Below are 16,091 nucleotides of genomic sequence, written 5' to 3'. Positions count from 1 at the left end.
AATTTAGATAGTGTATTTATTACAAATTAATACATTTTCAAAGTTTCCCGTATGTATTCTCCATCAGACGTGTATTTAAAATAATTTCTAGGGGAGGGGGCGACTATCATTTTTTTTTAATTCAGCCTCAAAATTTAGAAGTAAAATGTTTGGTAGAATTTAAAACAGATGAAAACATTATATTTGTCATTTTTTCTTTTTTTTTAATCTAATGCTGTTTCCACATAGAATTGACTTTTGTGTAGTTCTTTTTCACACCTAGTTGTGTTTTGAAAGTTTCGCTTGTATTTTATTTGATTTTTTACTAAGTATGAACCACGGCTTAAATCAAAATAATATTTATTGTTTATTATTATGGGACATTTAAACGTTATAAGCAATTGAAAGTTTAAAGCTATAAATAATTTAAACTTATTTCAATTTAAGTTATCACATAAATAAATTAAAAACTAATTACTAAAAAAACTTGGAAATTCTTTCTTCCTTCGACAATTGTTTTCTCTCTATACGTTTGAAAAATGTAATTAATTCTTCGTACCTGCGTGTTTATAACTTCTATTAAGACTATAAAATATAACTCCACAAGATAAACATTTGCAACACGTTTTATATTGCATGATGCACATTTAGGGACCATAGGCTGAATTTTCATACTCCATTTTCTTTTATTTGATGTAATTCACTACAGTTAAAAAAGTACATTATACACAGCATCCACTGTAATTGTACAATTAATCTATTAGTAATTTAAGTCAATTTACAAAAATTTACTATTTTCCAAATCTATTTTACTGATAGTTAAATATTTTTCAATGCTAATATATTTTTTGTTCCAATCGTTAATTGTTTTCTGTTATAATATTCGATATTAATTTTAATCATTTTTCGTTTTTATTTCATATCTGTTAACGATTTCAATCGATTTTCGAATAGTTTAACGTTATACTGATAACATAATAAAAACGTTTTGGTGCCCTGGTATGGACACTAAATATTTTTATATAATGATCCACATTAAAAAAATTTGAAATGTTTATCTCACATGTGATCAATTTCTCAAAGACGGACCGAACCGTGGGGGGGGGGATCGCCCCCTTCATCCGCACTAAAAAATGCCCCTGTTCTTCACACAATGAAATTTAAAAATCACAAAAAGTTATTTAACAAATAGTAACTCAGATAAATCGTACATTCCTATTTTATTACATAGCAAATCTATGAGAATTTTTTATTTGTCATTATTTCTATAAATTTATATTCGGATATATATATTTAAACTGTTTCCTTCACAAAAAAAAAAAAAAAAAAGAAATGGAGATAATATTGTTAGTTTCAGTAAAGCTGTGTAATAACTTATCATTTATGATTTTATTTGTGGATAATCAAATACTATATTAAAATTTGTTAATGTTTTAAAATATTTATGTTGGTTACTGTATTTAATATTCTATATATGCGACGTATTCATTTATACTTTTATTTGCAATTTTACTCTATATTTTTACAAAATAACTGAGGAAAAATAGAATGAATAATATTATATTTTACTGATTAAAACTAATTTTTTGTTTATTTATTTACATATGTGTATAACAAATGTTAAAAAAAAAATAAAAGATTTATTATCAAACAAATAAATAATTTTTATTTTTTTATTTTATATAAAAGTATGAAAACTATGAAGCTTTATAGTAGTCAAAGCAAGTTTGTATTATAATAAAATATATTATGGTATTTACATATGATCTGTGCGCAATTGATGTATAATTTAATAGCCTTATGATTTTTCAAGTGGTTTTAAAAAATATTTTTTGTTGACTTAAAAATATACTTATGTCATGATATGGAACGAGCGCATGTATAACACAAAGCGGTGATGAGAACCATACGTGAACGTAAAAAAACGATCGGCACACGCGTTGATTAAAACGGATCAAAAAAGCCACGGACCGTAATCAAAAAATACCGGAGATGGTAAAAATAAATGGCGACCGACCTTAGACATATTACACGACGCAGTATATTACGAAGACGATGCACTCTAATGTTGAGGTGGCTGGTGACGCGTTGTTAAAACGTCATGGAAAAAGGAACTGATCGATGACAGATGTCGACGTTGTTGGGTCGGAGAGAACAGACTTCACTTATACGTCGGTCATTGATGAATATCGATGTTAAACGTTCATCGATACCTCGGAGGTTATCTGAATGACGTCTCTTCAGTACCGAACATTATCTTAACATATAAAACGAAAAAAAAAACCTACAACTTTAGGTATATATTTATTTATAATGTCGTATAGTCCGATCCAGTGTAATACTTAACGCATCATATGGTATGGTCTGGACTAATACAGACTGAACCTTTCGGTCCGGACCATTGACGGTCCAAAATGTTTTAAGATCGCACCGACAGTCCATCCACGGTCTACTTTATTAAATGTTTTTTAATTTCTGGTCCGGTTCGGTCAAATGTTGGTCTTTGATTTACGTTTAAGTTTGGTCCGGTCCGACTTCGGTCCCCTGGTAAGTTTTGAAGTCCGGTCTGGTCCTTAAAATAACGGACCGTGCAGAGCACTAGTATGTACTCTACCAGTGGTTCTCGGCAAAGCCGATATCGCCTGTCAGCAAGCGGGTGAAGGGTTGCTGATGGACGATTTTGGACGAAGTGTAAAAATGTCTGCAATACGATTGTGCGCGGTCCTTAACAACGGTACCTTTTTAGGTGTATGATTGCGCGTGCTAAATTATTTTTGCTTCTAAGCAACGTTGCCAAATATATAGATTATAGGTGCATGGTAAATATCCGATTAGATTCCGATTGTGGTGATCCGTACGTTATTTATTACTTAATATCGCCGATACCAGACAAACTTTCCATCACTAAGAAGTAGATAATGTTATTTTAGATCATACTTTTATCTTTATTGTAAATTCCCTCACATGTACAAATATACCTAAACTATGATCTCGCATTGTATGTCTATACGTATTTACCGAAATGTCAGTTGTGTTCGTGTTCGTGTTTTAGCTGTCAACGTATATTTTTCGCATTGTTAACAATTTATAATTAATTTTTTAAAATGGAAAATAAAATTTTCATAATAAGTTCAGAAAGGGGGAGTGATTTGTTAGTGGTGAAGAAACACAAATTTCGACACATCAGACAGCGGGCTGATGGAAATAACAGATGGAGGTGCTGTAAAAAACAGTGTACTTGTACAGTCTTAATGACAAGTGACAATAAAATAATGATAGAAATTGCTGGTGAGCATAACCACCTTGTAGATTCTACTCAAAAAATCGAAAGGTAAGCTCTAAGGGAAAACTGTAAACGTAAAGCTACAAATTCCATAGCTACCCGGCCAATAAAAATAATTAGAAGTCAACTTATAAATAGCGTGAGTACCGAGTTAGAATATAATGATATAAAATCAGTTAGAAAGGCTATGTATATTCAACGAAGAAAAAACTTTCCTCCTTACCCTTCATCTTGAGAAAATGCCATTACGTAACTGAACGAATTACAAAATGAAGATTTTTTAATGTTTAGAGGGAAAAAATGTATAAATTTACCCGATGATTGCACTTTTATTTGTTTAACAACTGAAGAGAATCTTCAATGTTTGACAAGTTGCACAGATATATTTTCGGACGGAACATTCGACTATGCTCCAATTTTTTTTTTGCAATTATACACCATTCATGGCTATAAAAACAGTGTTTACGTACCTTTGGTATACTTTTTTTTAAAGGATAAATTTAAAAACACATACATAAATGTATGGAAATATTTAATTAATATATGTGAAAAACAATCACTACTTTTTAAAATTGAAATATTACACATTGATTTTGAAGTTGGTGCTATTCAAGCAACAAAAGAAGTTTTTTCGGATGTCAAAATTAAAACATGCCGTTTTCACTTAGGACAAGCTTGGTGGCGCAAAGTAAGTTGAATCAATATGAATATTTTTAGAAATAATTAATCAAAATTAATTTTCAGATTAATGGCAATACAAAGCTAAGAATGGCATACAACGATTTACAATTATGGCTTAAATCATTTTTTGGACTTTCTTTCATCGCTCCAAATGACGTGGAGGATGCTTTTGTAAAGCTTATAAGTACGTGTCCAAATATTACAGATGGACAATTATTTTCTGACTATGTTTTGGAGACGTATGTTGAACCTGGTTGTTAATTTCCACTTATTTTATGGGCTGAAACGCCATCACTAAATCCTAGGTATATATTTACTAATAAGTCAAAAAAAAATATTGTTTACTATATCCATACATTTCAGAACTACAAACGGGGCTGAAAGTTTCCAAAGAACGTATAACGCCCAGTTTACTAGTGCTCATCCTCCGAAATCTGTTGTTATAAGTACGCTTATGGAAACTCAGGCAGAGGCAGAAACCGTCACTAAATTATCAACCATTTCCAAAGGAAAAATCAAGCCAAAATCAAAGGAAGAACTAAAAATAATCGAATTTGTGAGTAAACAATACGATCAATATCTAAAAAATAAAACACCAGAAAACTCACTTAAGTATTTAGTCATAATTGGAAATAGGTATCAGGGTTTTAAAATTTAAATTTTTTTCGATTCTATTCGAATATTTTATATTACTTTATTACAACGATTTTTTTTTTTGAATTAGACTGAGTGTGAATATAAAGTATCTGTTATTTTTTTTAACTATTTGTACTATTTAACCTAAACACATATAATTGAATACATACATTTTAACATACAATACATATACATTTTAACCTAACAACATATACGACAAATAACAAATTTTTTTATAATTTTTTTTAATAATAATAATTATTTTAAATTTTAATAATAAGTTGGCAACGTCGCATCCAATTTCACGCGCAATCGTACGCTTTTGAATAGTCAAAAGCGTGTTCTTTGTTATTCCGGCACCGCGCGCAATCATATGCCCAAAAAGGTAAAACGCGCGCAATCGTACTCCACCGTGTAAAAATAACGTTAATTAAAACGTAATAACTTGAAACACAGGTACGTTGATCATCACGAACGTTTAAAAAAAATTCAACTGGGCAATTGTTCCATGTTAATTTTTTGATCATACACTTTTCAAGTACGCTATTTTAATTTTCAACGGAATCGGAGTGGGGCATTGGAAAATATTTTTCTTGTCAGAGGTTGGGAACCGTTGCACAGTCGGTCGCAATAATAATGTAACGTCAATATCATACGTATATACATGTGCAACGAAATAATCGAATTTATCGTACAACAGCAGGTCGCTGCGTACGATAGCATTATTTTACGTAACAGTACGATATACGATTAGAATATTTCTGGAGAGACACTACCCAGGTGCGTCTGACATTCGGCTCGATGGGCGGCTAGCCCCCGCGACGTGCCGTATGGGCTCCGGGAATGAAAATGGCACCGATCGTCCGGATGAGATATCCGCAGTCGTCGGGCTGTCAAGTCGGCGTTTTCGAAACGTGAATGGAACTCGCGTACGCTCACGCCCGTCGACATGTTCCTCGGACGATGACTAATGGATGGACGCGAACGATACGGTTAGAGGTTTCCGATGTCGATAAGAGCGCACGGCGATCGAACACGAAATCCGTAGCCGTTATGGCCGACGGTAACCGCGGTTCTGGTGTCCCGCCTTGATAACCGTAATGGTTCGCCGTCGAGTTTACGGGACCGTTCTCGTTTGTAGTGCGATTTGATGGATCTCCGATACGGCGGCGCTCGAACAACGTGCGATTCGTAAACACGTAGCTGCTCGCAACAATGACGACGCGTTCATCGAAAACGCGTTAAAGAATGACGTCTCTTTCAGACATTTCAAGCCGTCCGGCACAAGACGATCAATAGGATTTCATCGAACGTCGAACACTGGCCGCTAACGAAAAACTATTTAATTTCAATTATCGTTGCGTGGTAATTTTCAATCAATCTGTTGTATTATATACAGCTCAACTCGCTCGTTCTCCGATCGATGAATTGCGAAAACGACAAAACGTATTCGTTCTTGATTCGAATAAATCAGTTCCTCTAATACTCTACCAGATGTGTAATAGGAAGAGATTTTTCGAAAACAGAATTTTTAAATATCGAAACACGGTTTCGTTAAATACATATTTTTTCAATTTTTTGTCGCCAGGACTTATTTTAACTTGTTTAGTATGCTGATTTTAATAATTACTGATTGAGGTACACGTAGATTAATAAAAATAAATACCAAACATTATTTATTAATAAGCGTTATTAACATATACATTATGCATACATTTTTACTAACCATAATAAGCTTAAATAAATCATTGTTACTACGCTAACTTCCAGAACTAATACATGTTGCATATGAATATATATGCATATTATGTACGTAAAAAGATTAAATAAAATGAGCAACTATGTGAAACCGATTTAATCATTAAATTGTAATGATGTAGCAATTTTAAAAGCGAATTGCCGACTTTTATTAATCCATTAAATATTCTTTATAACATGTTATAGGTATGCTAATTTAATGGTTTGAGTAAATAGATAAGAAATAATTTATAAGATGCCGTTTGACTATTATAGTTTTTTTTTTTTTTTTTGGTTTTTTAAATCGTGATCCCCATGCTATATCCTTGTATAAATTACATTTATTTATTCCACACAGTAAACTTGTTCAGTGGCAGACTATAGATAAACTTCTATAACATGAAAACTTCTTTAATTTGAAAAACAAGATATTTGAAAACTGAGTTTTCGTTATATATGGTTATATTTCTTATCTGGAACGTTTAAAACGAAAAACGAATCAATACTTACAATACTAGAAATGTTGTATCATAATCAAACAAAAACCGCTTAAGACAATCAAGAGAACAATAAATATTACAGCTTATTGTATTACAGTTCACGTTTATAATTTGATGAACACGTATGGTTTTCATTTCTTAACATTGCTTACCCAATAATTTCCTAACATCACATTTCTTCTCATCCCCTTTAAATCTGAGGTCAGGTCCAAAGTCTATACATAATATATGTTTGTAATTAAAAATCGAACTGGACAATTTTACAATTATACTCCATAGCGTAGAAGCGTGGCTTCAGACATTTGAAGGAACGTGCACGGGAATGCGATTGTTGCGTAACATTATAAGCAATAACAACGACGAAAAGTAAAATAAAAAATAGAATCACATGCGTCGGTGAACCGACGATGTACAATGTTTTAACTACACTTTCAATCTTGACGTTTTAGAAGGTCCGTTAAAAATAATATTAATAATAAAGACACATCTCAGACGATAATAACAGTATAGGTGTACGGGCATGCACAACTTTATAGAACGTGTGCGGTTAATGAGCTTGCGGGCGCAGATGTGAATTTGACATTTGGACGGCAGCGACACCTCCGCTCGGTGAGTGGGCTGGCGTTGAAAATCGTATTTCGATTTATTTCGTACAGATAGCCGATCGACCGTTTCCCAAGATCTAGCCCTCAGGATACAAAACAATCAAATCGTATCCGTATCTCTCAGGTTCGGTCTTACATTATCGTTGCATTATAAAACAAACACGGAACACACGCTCGCAAAAGTTCACGGTCGCGGTGCATTGTGCGTTCTTACGGCGTACACAGTTATCCTTCACCCCGTAACCGCGTTCGAGTGACGGACTAAAACCGGGTCCCGGAGCGGTCGTGGAAAAAAAAATAAGCAAATGATTAAAGGAAAACTATCGCTATTGCGAACATATTATACGTGCAACGTATGCGGTGCGATACAGTATTGTGTACATTATAAATCAATCGTGATAAATCCAAATTTCGCGCGTCTGCTGCGTTCTTACGGTATGGAATCGTAATTATCAAACGGCGTTGCACAATGCACAATGCAGATAATATAATATACAGATATACCATCCCGCACGGGCCGTGCATTTGAATTATAACAATCAATAAATACATACGCGCGCGCGAGTACTATAAGCTGCTCGGCCATTGTGTTATTGTTGTATTATGAGTGCAACGAGATTTATAAACGATCGTGCGGTTCTCGTGCTCGCACGCTAAATTATAAATTATCGATTACGATTGATTAGAAATAACAGAGTGCAACGGTTCATGCGTTCGCCGCGATTATAATAACATTTACAGGGTAGCTCGTTATACCGTAAATAGCCACTGTCGTCATTCATAATACAATTCTACGTACGCGAAAGTATAACAACGCAATTATTGCGTTAATTGATCGATCTAATCAATATCGTACCGCTGAACATTATATAAATATTTATTATTTGTCCTAGTCGAGAGGGAGAGAGAATCGTCAGTTAAGTTGTGCACGTGAATCGTAAAATAAACACATTAACATACTGCATTTCTGCGTGAGCGTATAATATACCGTAATAATGTTCGTTGGCATGCGCAGGGGCGACGCACAGTGTTTTAAAATCGAAAAAAGCTGGCCGAAAATCAAATTTTTTAAATTTTTTTTTTTTTAATAAAAGAGTGGAAACATTTAAGATTATAAGTTGTTAAATTGTACTATGTATACAATTTTCGATAAAAAAAAAATTTATTGGAAAAAATATTATTTGAATTTAAAAAAGTACGCTGATGTAAACATTTTCGATTAGTTTTCCCTGTTTTTAAATCATTATTAAGTAAATTCTTATGTTGTGATTAACCAAAAAGTTATTAAATATTTGATAGTGCATATGCTATAGGTATAGTATAAATGCTTTTTTGCCGCAATACTTTTATATTTTATTTTCGACGTTAGATAACGGTATCGGTAATATAAATCATTAAAATAAATATAAGATGTAATTTAAAGATACTTATCCCCTGTGTTCCCCATCCATTGTCACGTTTTATAGATAGTTGCAATCTGTACTTTAATATAATGTACAACTTTGCTGCCCGTATCTGCCCCCTACTTAGTTACGACCGTATAAGTACGCTGATTTTAGTCTTAGTTTTATTGTTTATGTGCAGTAATAGTGTTCAAACCGTTGTTGTATTTACAATTTATTTTCTAATACTATTATGGCAGCTACAAAAATCATTTTAAAGAAAGATATTTATAATATCATTCATTTAAATATTGGTGCTATTTCTAATGAAGAAAAAAAGAAAATAGCACTAGATTATGTGTGTTTGCAATTACAAATCGACAAAAATAACACGTCTATAGATATTCAAGAAACAGTTAACGCTATTAAAATATGTCTACAAAGTGTTTTAACAAGTAAGATTTAATTTATTGTATACAATTTCAGCTTATATTACAATAATTAGAGTGTAATGTAGGTATATTGTATTAGATTTTTTAAGAAATGGATGCAATCAAATCGAACGAATGATCGGTTTTTTGAAAAAAATTCCGAGTAGCTCAATACTGAAATTCATTTTCCAGCCACTGCGTACAAATTTATTGCTAGTACATCTTCAGGTACAGTCTTTATATTTTTCTATTTTTCTATTTTATATTTTTTTAACATATTTTGAACGTTTGGTGACAATAATTAATTGTTTTACATTTATAATATATTATCATTTATAAATAATTTTATCGTATAAATATTATAGGTTCTACTCATAATAAAAGTCGACCACCAGTTCATTTCGAACTATGCAGTGAGAGAACTAAAAGAACAAAAACTGAACATCTCCGTTCATGTTTTAGTATATCACAGTTGATTTTTAGTGCATCAATGAATCAAAGAAAAGATGGCAATAAAGACTGTGCAAAAATTATAATGGAAATATCTAATATTACCCCCACTAGAGGTAAAAAAATACGCCATGCTTGGCAAGCACATAAACGTCAACAAGAGGCCACACAAATGACGACAGATGAAGCTCTTGGATTGATAATTTCTGCATCATTATCAGTACACCAGTACAAACTTCTTCGAAAGCAAGCATTAAAACTCAACCATGACATTTATCCTGCGTATAATAAAGTGTTAGATGCGAAAAATAATTCTTATCCTGATGAAATATCAATTACAGAAGAAATATGTGAGGCAAAATTACAAGCCCCACTTAATCATACCGTTAAGAGACTACTTGTAAATATTTCTAACGAGTTGAAGACTGGCAATTATATTTTGAAATTTCAATGGGGATTCAACGGTAGCTCTGGATTTTCAGAGTATAAACAAAGTACTTTAAGTGGTTCAAGTGATAGTAATTTATTTGTAACTTCAATGGTACCAATATATTTAGCCAATGAAGTTGATAACCATGTTATATGGCAAAACCCTGCGTGCTCTTTAACTAGATATTGTAGACCGATTCGACTGCAATATGCTAAAGAAACTATTGAATTGTCACTAAACGAGGAAAATTATTTAAGTCAGCAAATTAGCCAACTCACTCCTTATATACATGATAAAGGCGCAGTTAAGTTTTCGATGGACTTTACAATGATTGATGGTAAAATATGTAATGCAGTGACAGAGACTTCATCGATGAAATGTTATATTTGCAACTTAAATATTTCGCAAATGAATAAGTTAAAACTAATGAAAAATGTTGTAGTAAATTGAGAAAATTATAGGTAGTTATACAGCTTCAATTTAAAAGTAAATGTGTAGTATTTTATTATTTTATTATTTTACAGATTTGGATTATCTACATTGCATGCATATATAAGATGTTTTGAATGTCTGCTCCACGTGTCATATAGATTAGTCTTTAAACAGTGGAAGGTAATTATTATAACAAAATTAATTTCATAACAAATATATTAAATTATTACTATTATATTTTTGTAGGTTAATAAAAAAATGGCACTGATCAATTGTTGTCCAAACGGAAAAAACAAATTCAAAATGATTTTAAAAAGAAATTAGGTTTGTTGGTCGACTTCCCCAAGCCAGGTTTTGGGAGTAGTAATGATGGGAACACTACTAGAAAATTTTTCAAGAATTACAAAACATCAGCTGAAATTACCGGTATTGACGAAACATTAATTATTCGTTTTTGGGTCATTCTTCAGTGTTTATCAAGTGGACAACAATTAAACGTAAAGAAATTAGAAGATTATTGTTGGAGTACTGTTCAGTTATATGTACACTTATATGAATGATTTTACATGCCTCCCAGTGTACATTAAATATTAATTCATGGACCATACATAGTAGCTTCATTTGTTTTACCTATTGGCCAGTTAAGTGAAGAAGCCCAAGAATCCAGGAACAAAGATATAAAAAAAATATAGAGAACATTTTACGAGAAAATCGTCTCGAATAGAAACAAACAGAGATCTATTTAATAGGTTGTTGTTATCGTCAGATCCGAAGATAAGTGAACTTCACATAGTGAATAGAAGAAAGAAGTGCTTTCCCAATGAAGTAAAAAAAATTATTTGAAGAAGTTAACAGTTCAGATAGTAGTTCTGACGAAGATGAGAAAGAAGACACTTTGTAAATGGACAATTAAAGTATAGTTCTTCTACACAAATCAAACATTGTAATCATAATTTTTTTTTTTTAACTATTAATTTGATTATATAATATACTAAAAGTTTAGTACATTTTTCTATAAAAATATTTTTTTTTTTTTTTAATAATAAATATAAAATTATATAAAATGTGGGTTCTATTAACCCCTTCAACTCCCCAAAAAAAGAGGTGAATTTTAAAACTGATAAAAAATTTGAGTAATAGGGCGTTTAAACATCATGATCCGATACTTTTTGATTTTATAAAATTTAGGAATAATTAATTTCGGCCAGCTTTTTTCGATTTTAAAACACTGTGCGACGTGATTGCGAAGTACCTACCCCTATTCGCGGTTTTTCTTAAACTCCGAGCCCTTACGCCATTAGATATAAATAGTATCTTTTATGTCATTCGAAGTTATAAGACTCTCAGAACACTTGACGGAGATAATTTAATTATTGAGAAAACCACATGTACGAGTAGTTGTCCACGACTATGATCGATCGTACACAAATGTTCACGTTTTTTAAAACTTAAATTACATTTTAGGAGAGTCTAATGTCGTCAATTTCACGCTTAGAATCACGTACGCTTATTGTGATAATGCCGGAGGAATAATTATTAGTGAGAGATCCGACCGATAAAATGATGTCGGACAAAGAATCGGAAAATCAGAACTACCGTGTTACGCGAGCAAACAAAATCTGTTCACGTGGAGAACGCACGGATAGATGATAGATCTGTAAAAGCATTGTATACGTCACGGTGACAAAAGGTTATCATTGGCGTGCAGCAATGATTAAAATTATTTTAAAGTGTTGACGCGACTTTCGAAAGTCGGTTTATCGAGAAGCCGCAATAGCGTAAAATTAAAAACTCAAATTTTGCAATGTGTTACAATGAGCAATTACTTTTACATTATTTATCACTCTTAATATTCACGACGTAAATGTCGTCGAAAATATCAAATCATATTATATTTATTGTTTTTAGTATATTTATCATAGTTTATATTGGTGAGCGGAAAAAATAATACACGGCAAACACCACAAAACACAATCAACTCAATTGTATCGTTAGATGGAGTATCGCTCGAGGATTACTAATGCTGTCTTCTGCAAGTGTCGAAACAATGATATTGCGTATTGCAAAACAACGAACCACCGCCCAGTGATTATATAGTTGCAGTTCACACTTTGTATTATTATTATTCGAGATCGAGTTCGTTATGAGTTATCGTTAATAGCACTAAATAATCGAGCGATGAGAACTATGATCCAGTGACGGCAATGTTTTTTTTTTCTTATTTATAGATCACTAAAGTTCCACTAAATATATTGCTTTACTCCAGTACAATTATTTTTTTTAATGATATCGTTAGTGACCTATGCATTGTTATTTCATCTACGAAACAGATTTTTTCCATGACCCACACTATGGAATAAAATTCCATTATTTAAATTATAACTTCGTATTATAACTATATTAACTGTAGGGTTGCGAATGAAAAATGATTAGGTACTCGTCGATAATGTACTTTCAATTATTTTCTGTACAATTTAAGGAGTATTTATTTTGTAATTTTAAATTACATAGAAGTTAAGCACATTCTAGGAAACGCTGACGCCATCGTCAGCACCGAAATATTGGAAAAGCCGTTATTGGTGCGGCTACACATTAAAGCACCCCGAGATTATACTTCCCCCCCCCCTTAGGAAGTATAATTTTTCGTCGCTGAATCTATAGTTTAAACAAATGCAAATAACATAACATATATATGTAGAAGTCGTTTAAGTGATTTTTTTCATTTGAACTCAACTACACCTTAGCACATTTTAAACTGTACGCCACTGTGAGTCATACTTTTTAATAGGTACAGTTACGTATGTGTAGATTAGAAGTAAGTAAATAAGTTTCGGTCGATTATCGCGTGGACGGAAAACTAATAACGTGGTATCGGCGTAAGTCAGTAGTAATTATATTTCTATTGCGTTCTAGTTACATTGTAGCACGTAACATTACACGTGAAGTGCAGACTGCACGCGGACGAACGCGATCGCTTTTATGATGTCGACGATATCGTCAGCTGCGTAAAGATAATAAATTAATATATGGAATAACTATTAAGACACTTGTCCGAAGAATTTCCATCGAATCGGTACGACTGCGGCATTTTGCAGACCAATAAAAATAAATAGTGCAGCATAGCTGGCGGTTGTGAAACGATTTATAATTATTATAGTTATAACAAATGTCGCGTGACACGGACGGATTCGATTATTGTTGACCGTGTAAAAGGAAAACCCGTTAAAATCGACGAAGATTATGGTGTTTTCACTTTGGCCAAGATTCCGGCCGAGAATACCGTTGACGGCATTCTACAACGCATTACTTATGTAATTTTTTCCCATTTTCACTTACTTGTCTTAAATATATCGAACACCCATCGTTTGAACATTAATTTACTTAATGTCGATAAATATCGATTAAATCACTGATCAACTATAGATTAACTAATATTTTTGATCCAGGCGCATTACTCCTTACTACAATACTTCATATGGTTTATTTTTTATTATTATTTTTAACTTTATTATCCGATTGGAAAAAGTTCGAAGTCTTAATGTCATACTTTACTCCTAGTAATGATAATAGGTTATTATGAACATACTGACTGTTAAAATCACTTTTTGCAATGTGTATGAATTAGCGGGTATTGTGTAGTTCATTTAGGGGTTCATAGTATATATGGTATTTAAATAAATCATTATTAACTTATGTTTTTTATACATAAGAACACTTAGGTGATCTACCGGGTTTGGGAAATCGTTTTCGTTATTTTATTTCTTTTTGTACTTTTTGTACGAACATGGTTTGTTAGGACTCGTAGCCAAAAAAAAAAAAAAAAAGTACAGTCAAAAAAGGTTCAAATATCTACCGAATTGTTAACTGTACCTACCTCGAAAATAATATACGTTGTTGTATAATAATGATGTTTTTAGATTATGATCACGAATTATCACAATCAGCAGGCACTACGTAGATTCATAGTTCAAGGATTCAAACACTCTTAGGAGTGTTAAAATCTGATGCGATTAAACGTAACACGTTCTTTGGTTCGTCAAAGCTTTAAATCGTGTCGACACTAGATTTCGATGATCGATCGTGGCAACGCACATTTGAAAACCATCACGTTTTGTGGTTTTCAACTGACCGACGGTTTTCGGCACCGTCGCTATATTTTCTCAATGGCATCGTAACGTCGTCGGACGGACGGTTAATGTCGGCCGCAAAACCGCTGAAAATCGCGTATCGCGATGACCGGAGCTCGGAAAGGATATATAATGCACAACATGCGCTTGAGAGCGGGAGAGAGGTGCGCACGTACATTCGCGCGCGCACGTATTATTATTATTATTATAAATATCCGTGCCAAGGTTGGTTCAAATGCCGCGCGTTTCATTATTTCGGATCTCGAATCGCGCTGAATCACGTCGGTAAATTAGTTTTTGAACGTCTTAACGACGACGACGGCGACGGCGATGATGACTGCGACGACGACGACGACGACGACGATGATGACCGCATAAAAATGTTGGAGGAGGAGACCGTTATCGTTCGTTATATCGATCGAACGATGGGAACCGTTGCGCGTCTTCCCGCGCAAGTAGCGTTTCCCGACGCGTTCGCGTTCACCGCGGTCTAATCAGAATCGCATTACCCGAACGGAAACGGGAAGATCGCGTGGACCCGACGCCCCATAATCGTGTCGAGAAACGCGCGAAATCCGTTCGTGCTGCGGACCAGCGAGACGGTTGCACAACCGCGGTCCGTCGCCACCTCTTGGAACCTCCTTGACGTGGTTTCCCCCGTGAAATCGCCGATACACACGCGCCGCGCAACAGCACCGTCGTCGAGCGGTCGCGTAACGCACCGGAACGCGTTCCGAAACGAATATTCGAGTTTTCGACACGCGCGCGCGCGGAGGGCAAAAAAAAAAAGAAAACAATATCGTTGCAGCGGGTCGGCCGATTCAGCGATTTCCCTGCGCGTGCGTGGCAAAACGCATAACGTGCGAGAAAGGTGAAATGCGATTCGACCAACGCACGCGCGTTGTGTTCGACAGGTGAAACATTTCGGTCAGACGACCTTGTGAGGTTTTCGGGGAAACGCACAATTTCAGAGAATTTCCAATGTTACGATCCGAATGCGTTTTATTTCGTCGAAATATTTGACAACACCGTTTTTCTTCCACGTTTTCGGGTTACGATTATCGTATAAAAAAATGTTTTCCCCGATATTATTCCGATTGGAAAACCGGCAAACTAGTGTGGGGTATGTTGTGGTTTAATATTTATCTGCAATCTGGTTTCGACGACATTTTTATTACGTTCAACTCGTGCTTGAAAATCAAAATAATATCCCGGATATTACCCGTTTGCAGGCAGACAAGACTTAGGCGTAATTAAAGAAGTCTCAGGTAACATTTTTCCTAATAGTTAAGACCAGTGCTCGAATTGGGAAAAATTAAGTAGAGGAGTTCAGTCCAACGATTTGAAAACTGCGTTCTACGTGCGTAATTATTTAACACATAACCGTGGGGGGCTTCGTCCCCACCACCTCTCCGCCA

The 16,091-nt window shown here is 33.8% G+C and overlaps 1 protein-coding gene and 1 pseudogene across 1 annotated transcript; both read left to right on the top strand.

The window, feature by feature from the left end:
* The first annotated feature begins 3,884 nt into the window (after positions 1 to 3,884).
* LOC112688493 lies at positions 3,885 to 4,601 on the top strand (annotated as a pseudogene).
* A 4,518-nt stretch (positions 4,602 to 9,119) lies between these two features.
* On the top strand, positions 9,120 to 11,208 carry LOC112688501. The gene is made up of 5 exons (XM_025561736.1): positions 9,120 to 9,258; positions 9,321 to 9,462; positions 9,600 to 10,575; positions 10,639 to 10,726; positions 10,793 to 11,208. Exon 3 carries the CDS (start codon positions 9,725 to 9,727, stop codon positions 10,562 to 10,564), a length of 840 nt encoding a protein of 279 aa, XP_025417521.1. The 5' UTR covers positions 9,120 to 9,258; positions 9,321 to 9,462; positions 9,600 to 9,724; the 3' UTR covers positions 10,565 to 10,575; positions 10,639 to 10,726; positions 10,793 to 11,208.
* The last annotated feature ends 4,883 nt before the right edge of the window (positions 11,209 to 16,091 follow it).

Source organism: Sipha flava, unplaced genomic scaffold, assembly GCF_003268045.1.
Source record: "Sipha flava isolate LNK unplaced genomic scaffold, YSA_version1 110_pilon_pilon, whole genome shotgun sequence".
In the NCBI taxonomy this organism is placed as follows: domain Eukaryota; kingdom Metazoa; phylum Arthropoda; class Insecta; order Hemiptera; family Aphididae; genus Sipha; species Sipha flava.
Note: the sequence above shows the minus strand (reverse complement) of the source record. Positions and strands in the feature narration are given on the sequence as shown.

What these genes read in the sequence shown, in the direction of transcription:
- LOC112688501 (XM_025561736.1), top strand. Translation starts at nt 9,725, where the DNA reads ATGAATCAAAGAAAAGATGGCAATAAAGACTGTGCAAAAATTATAATG.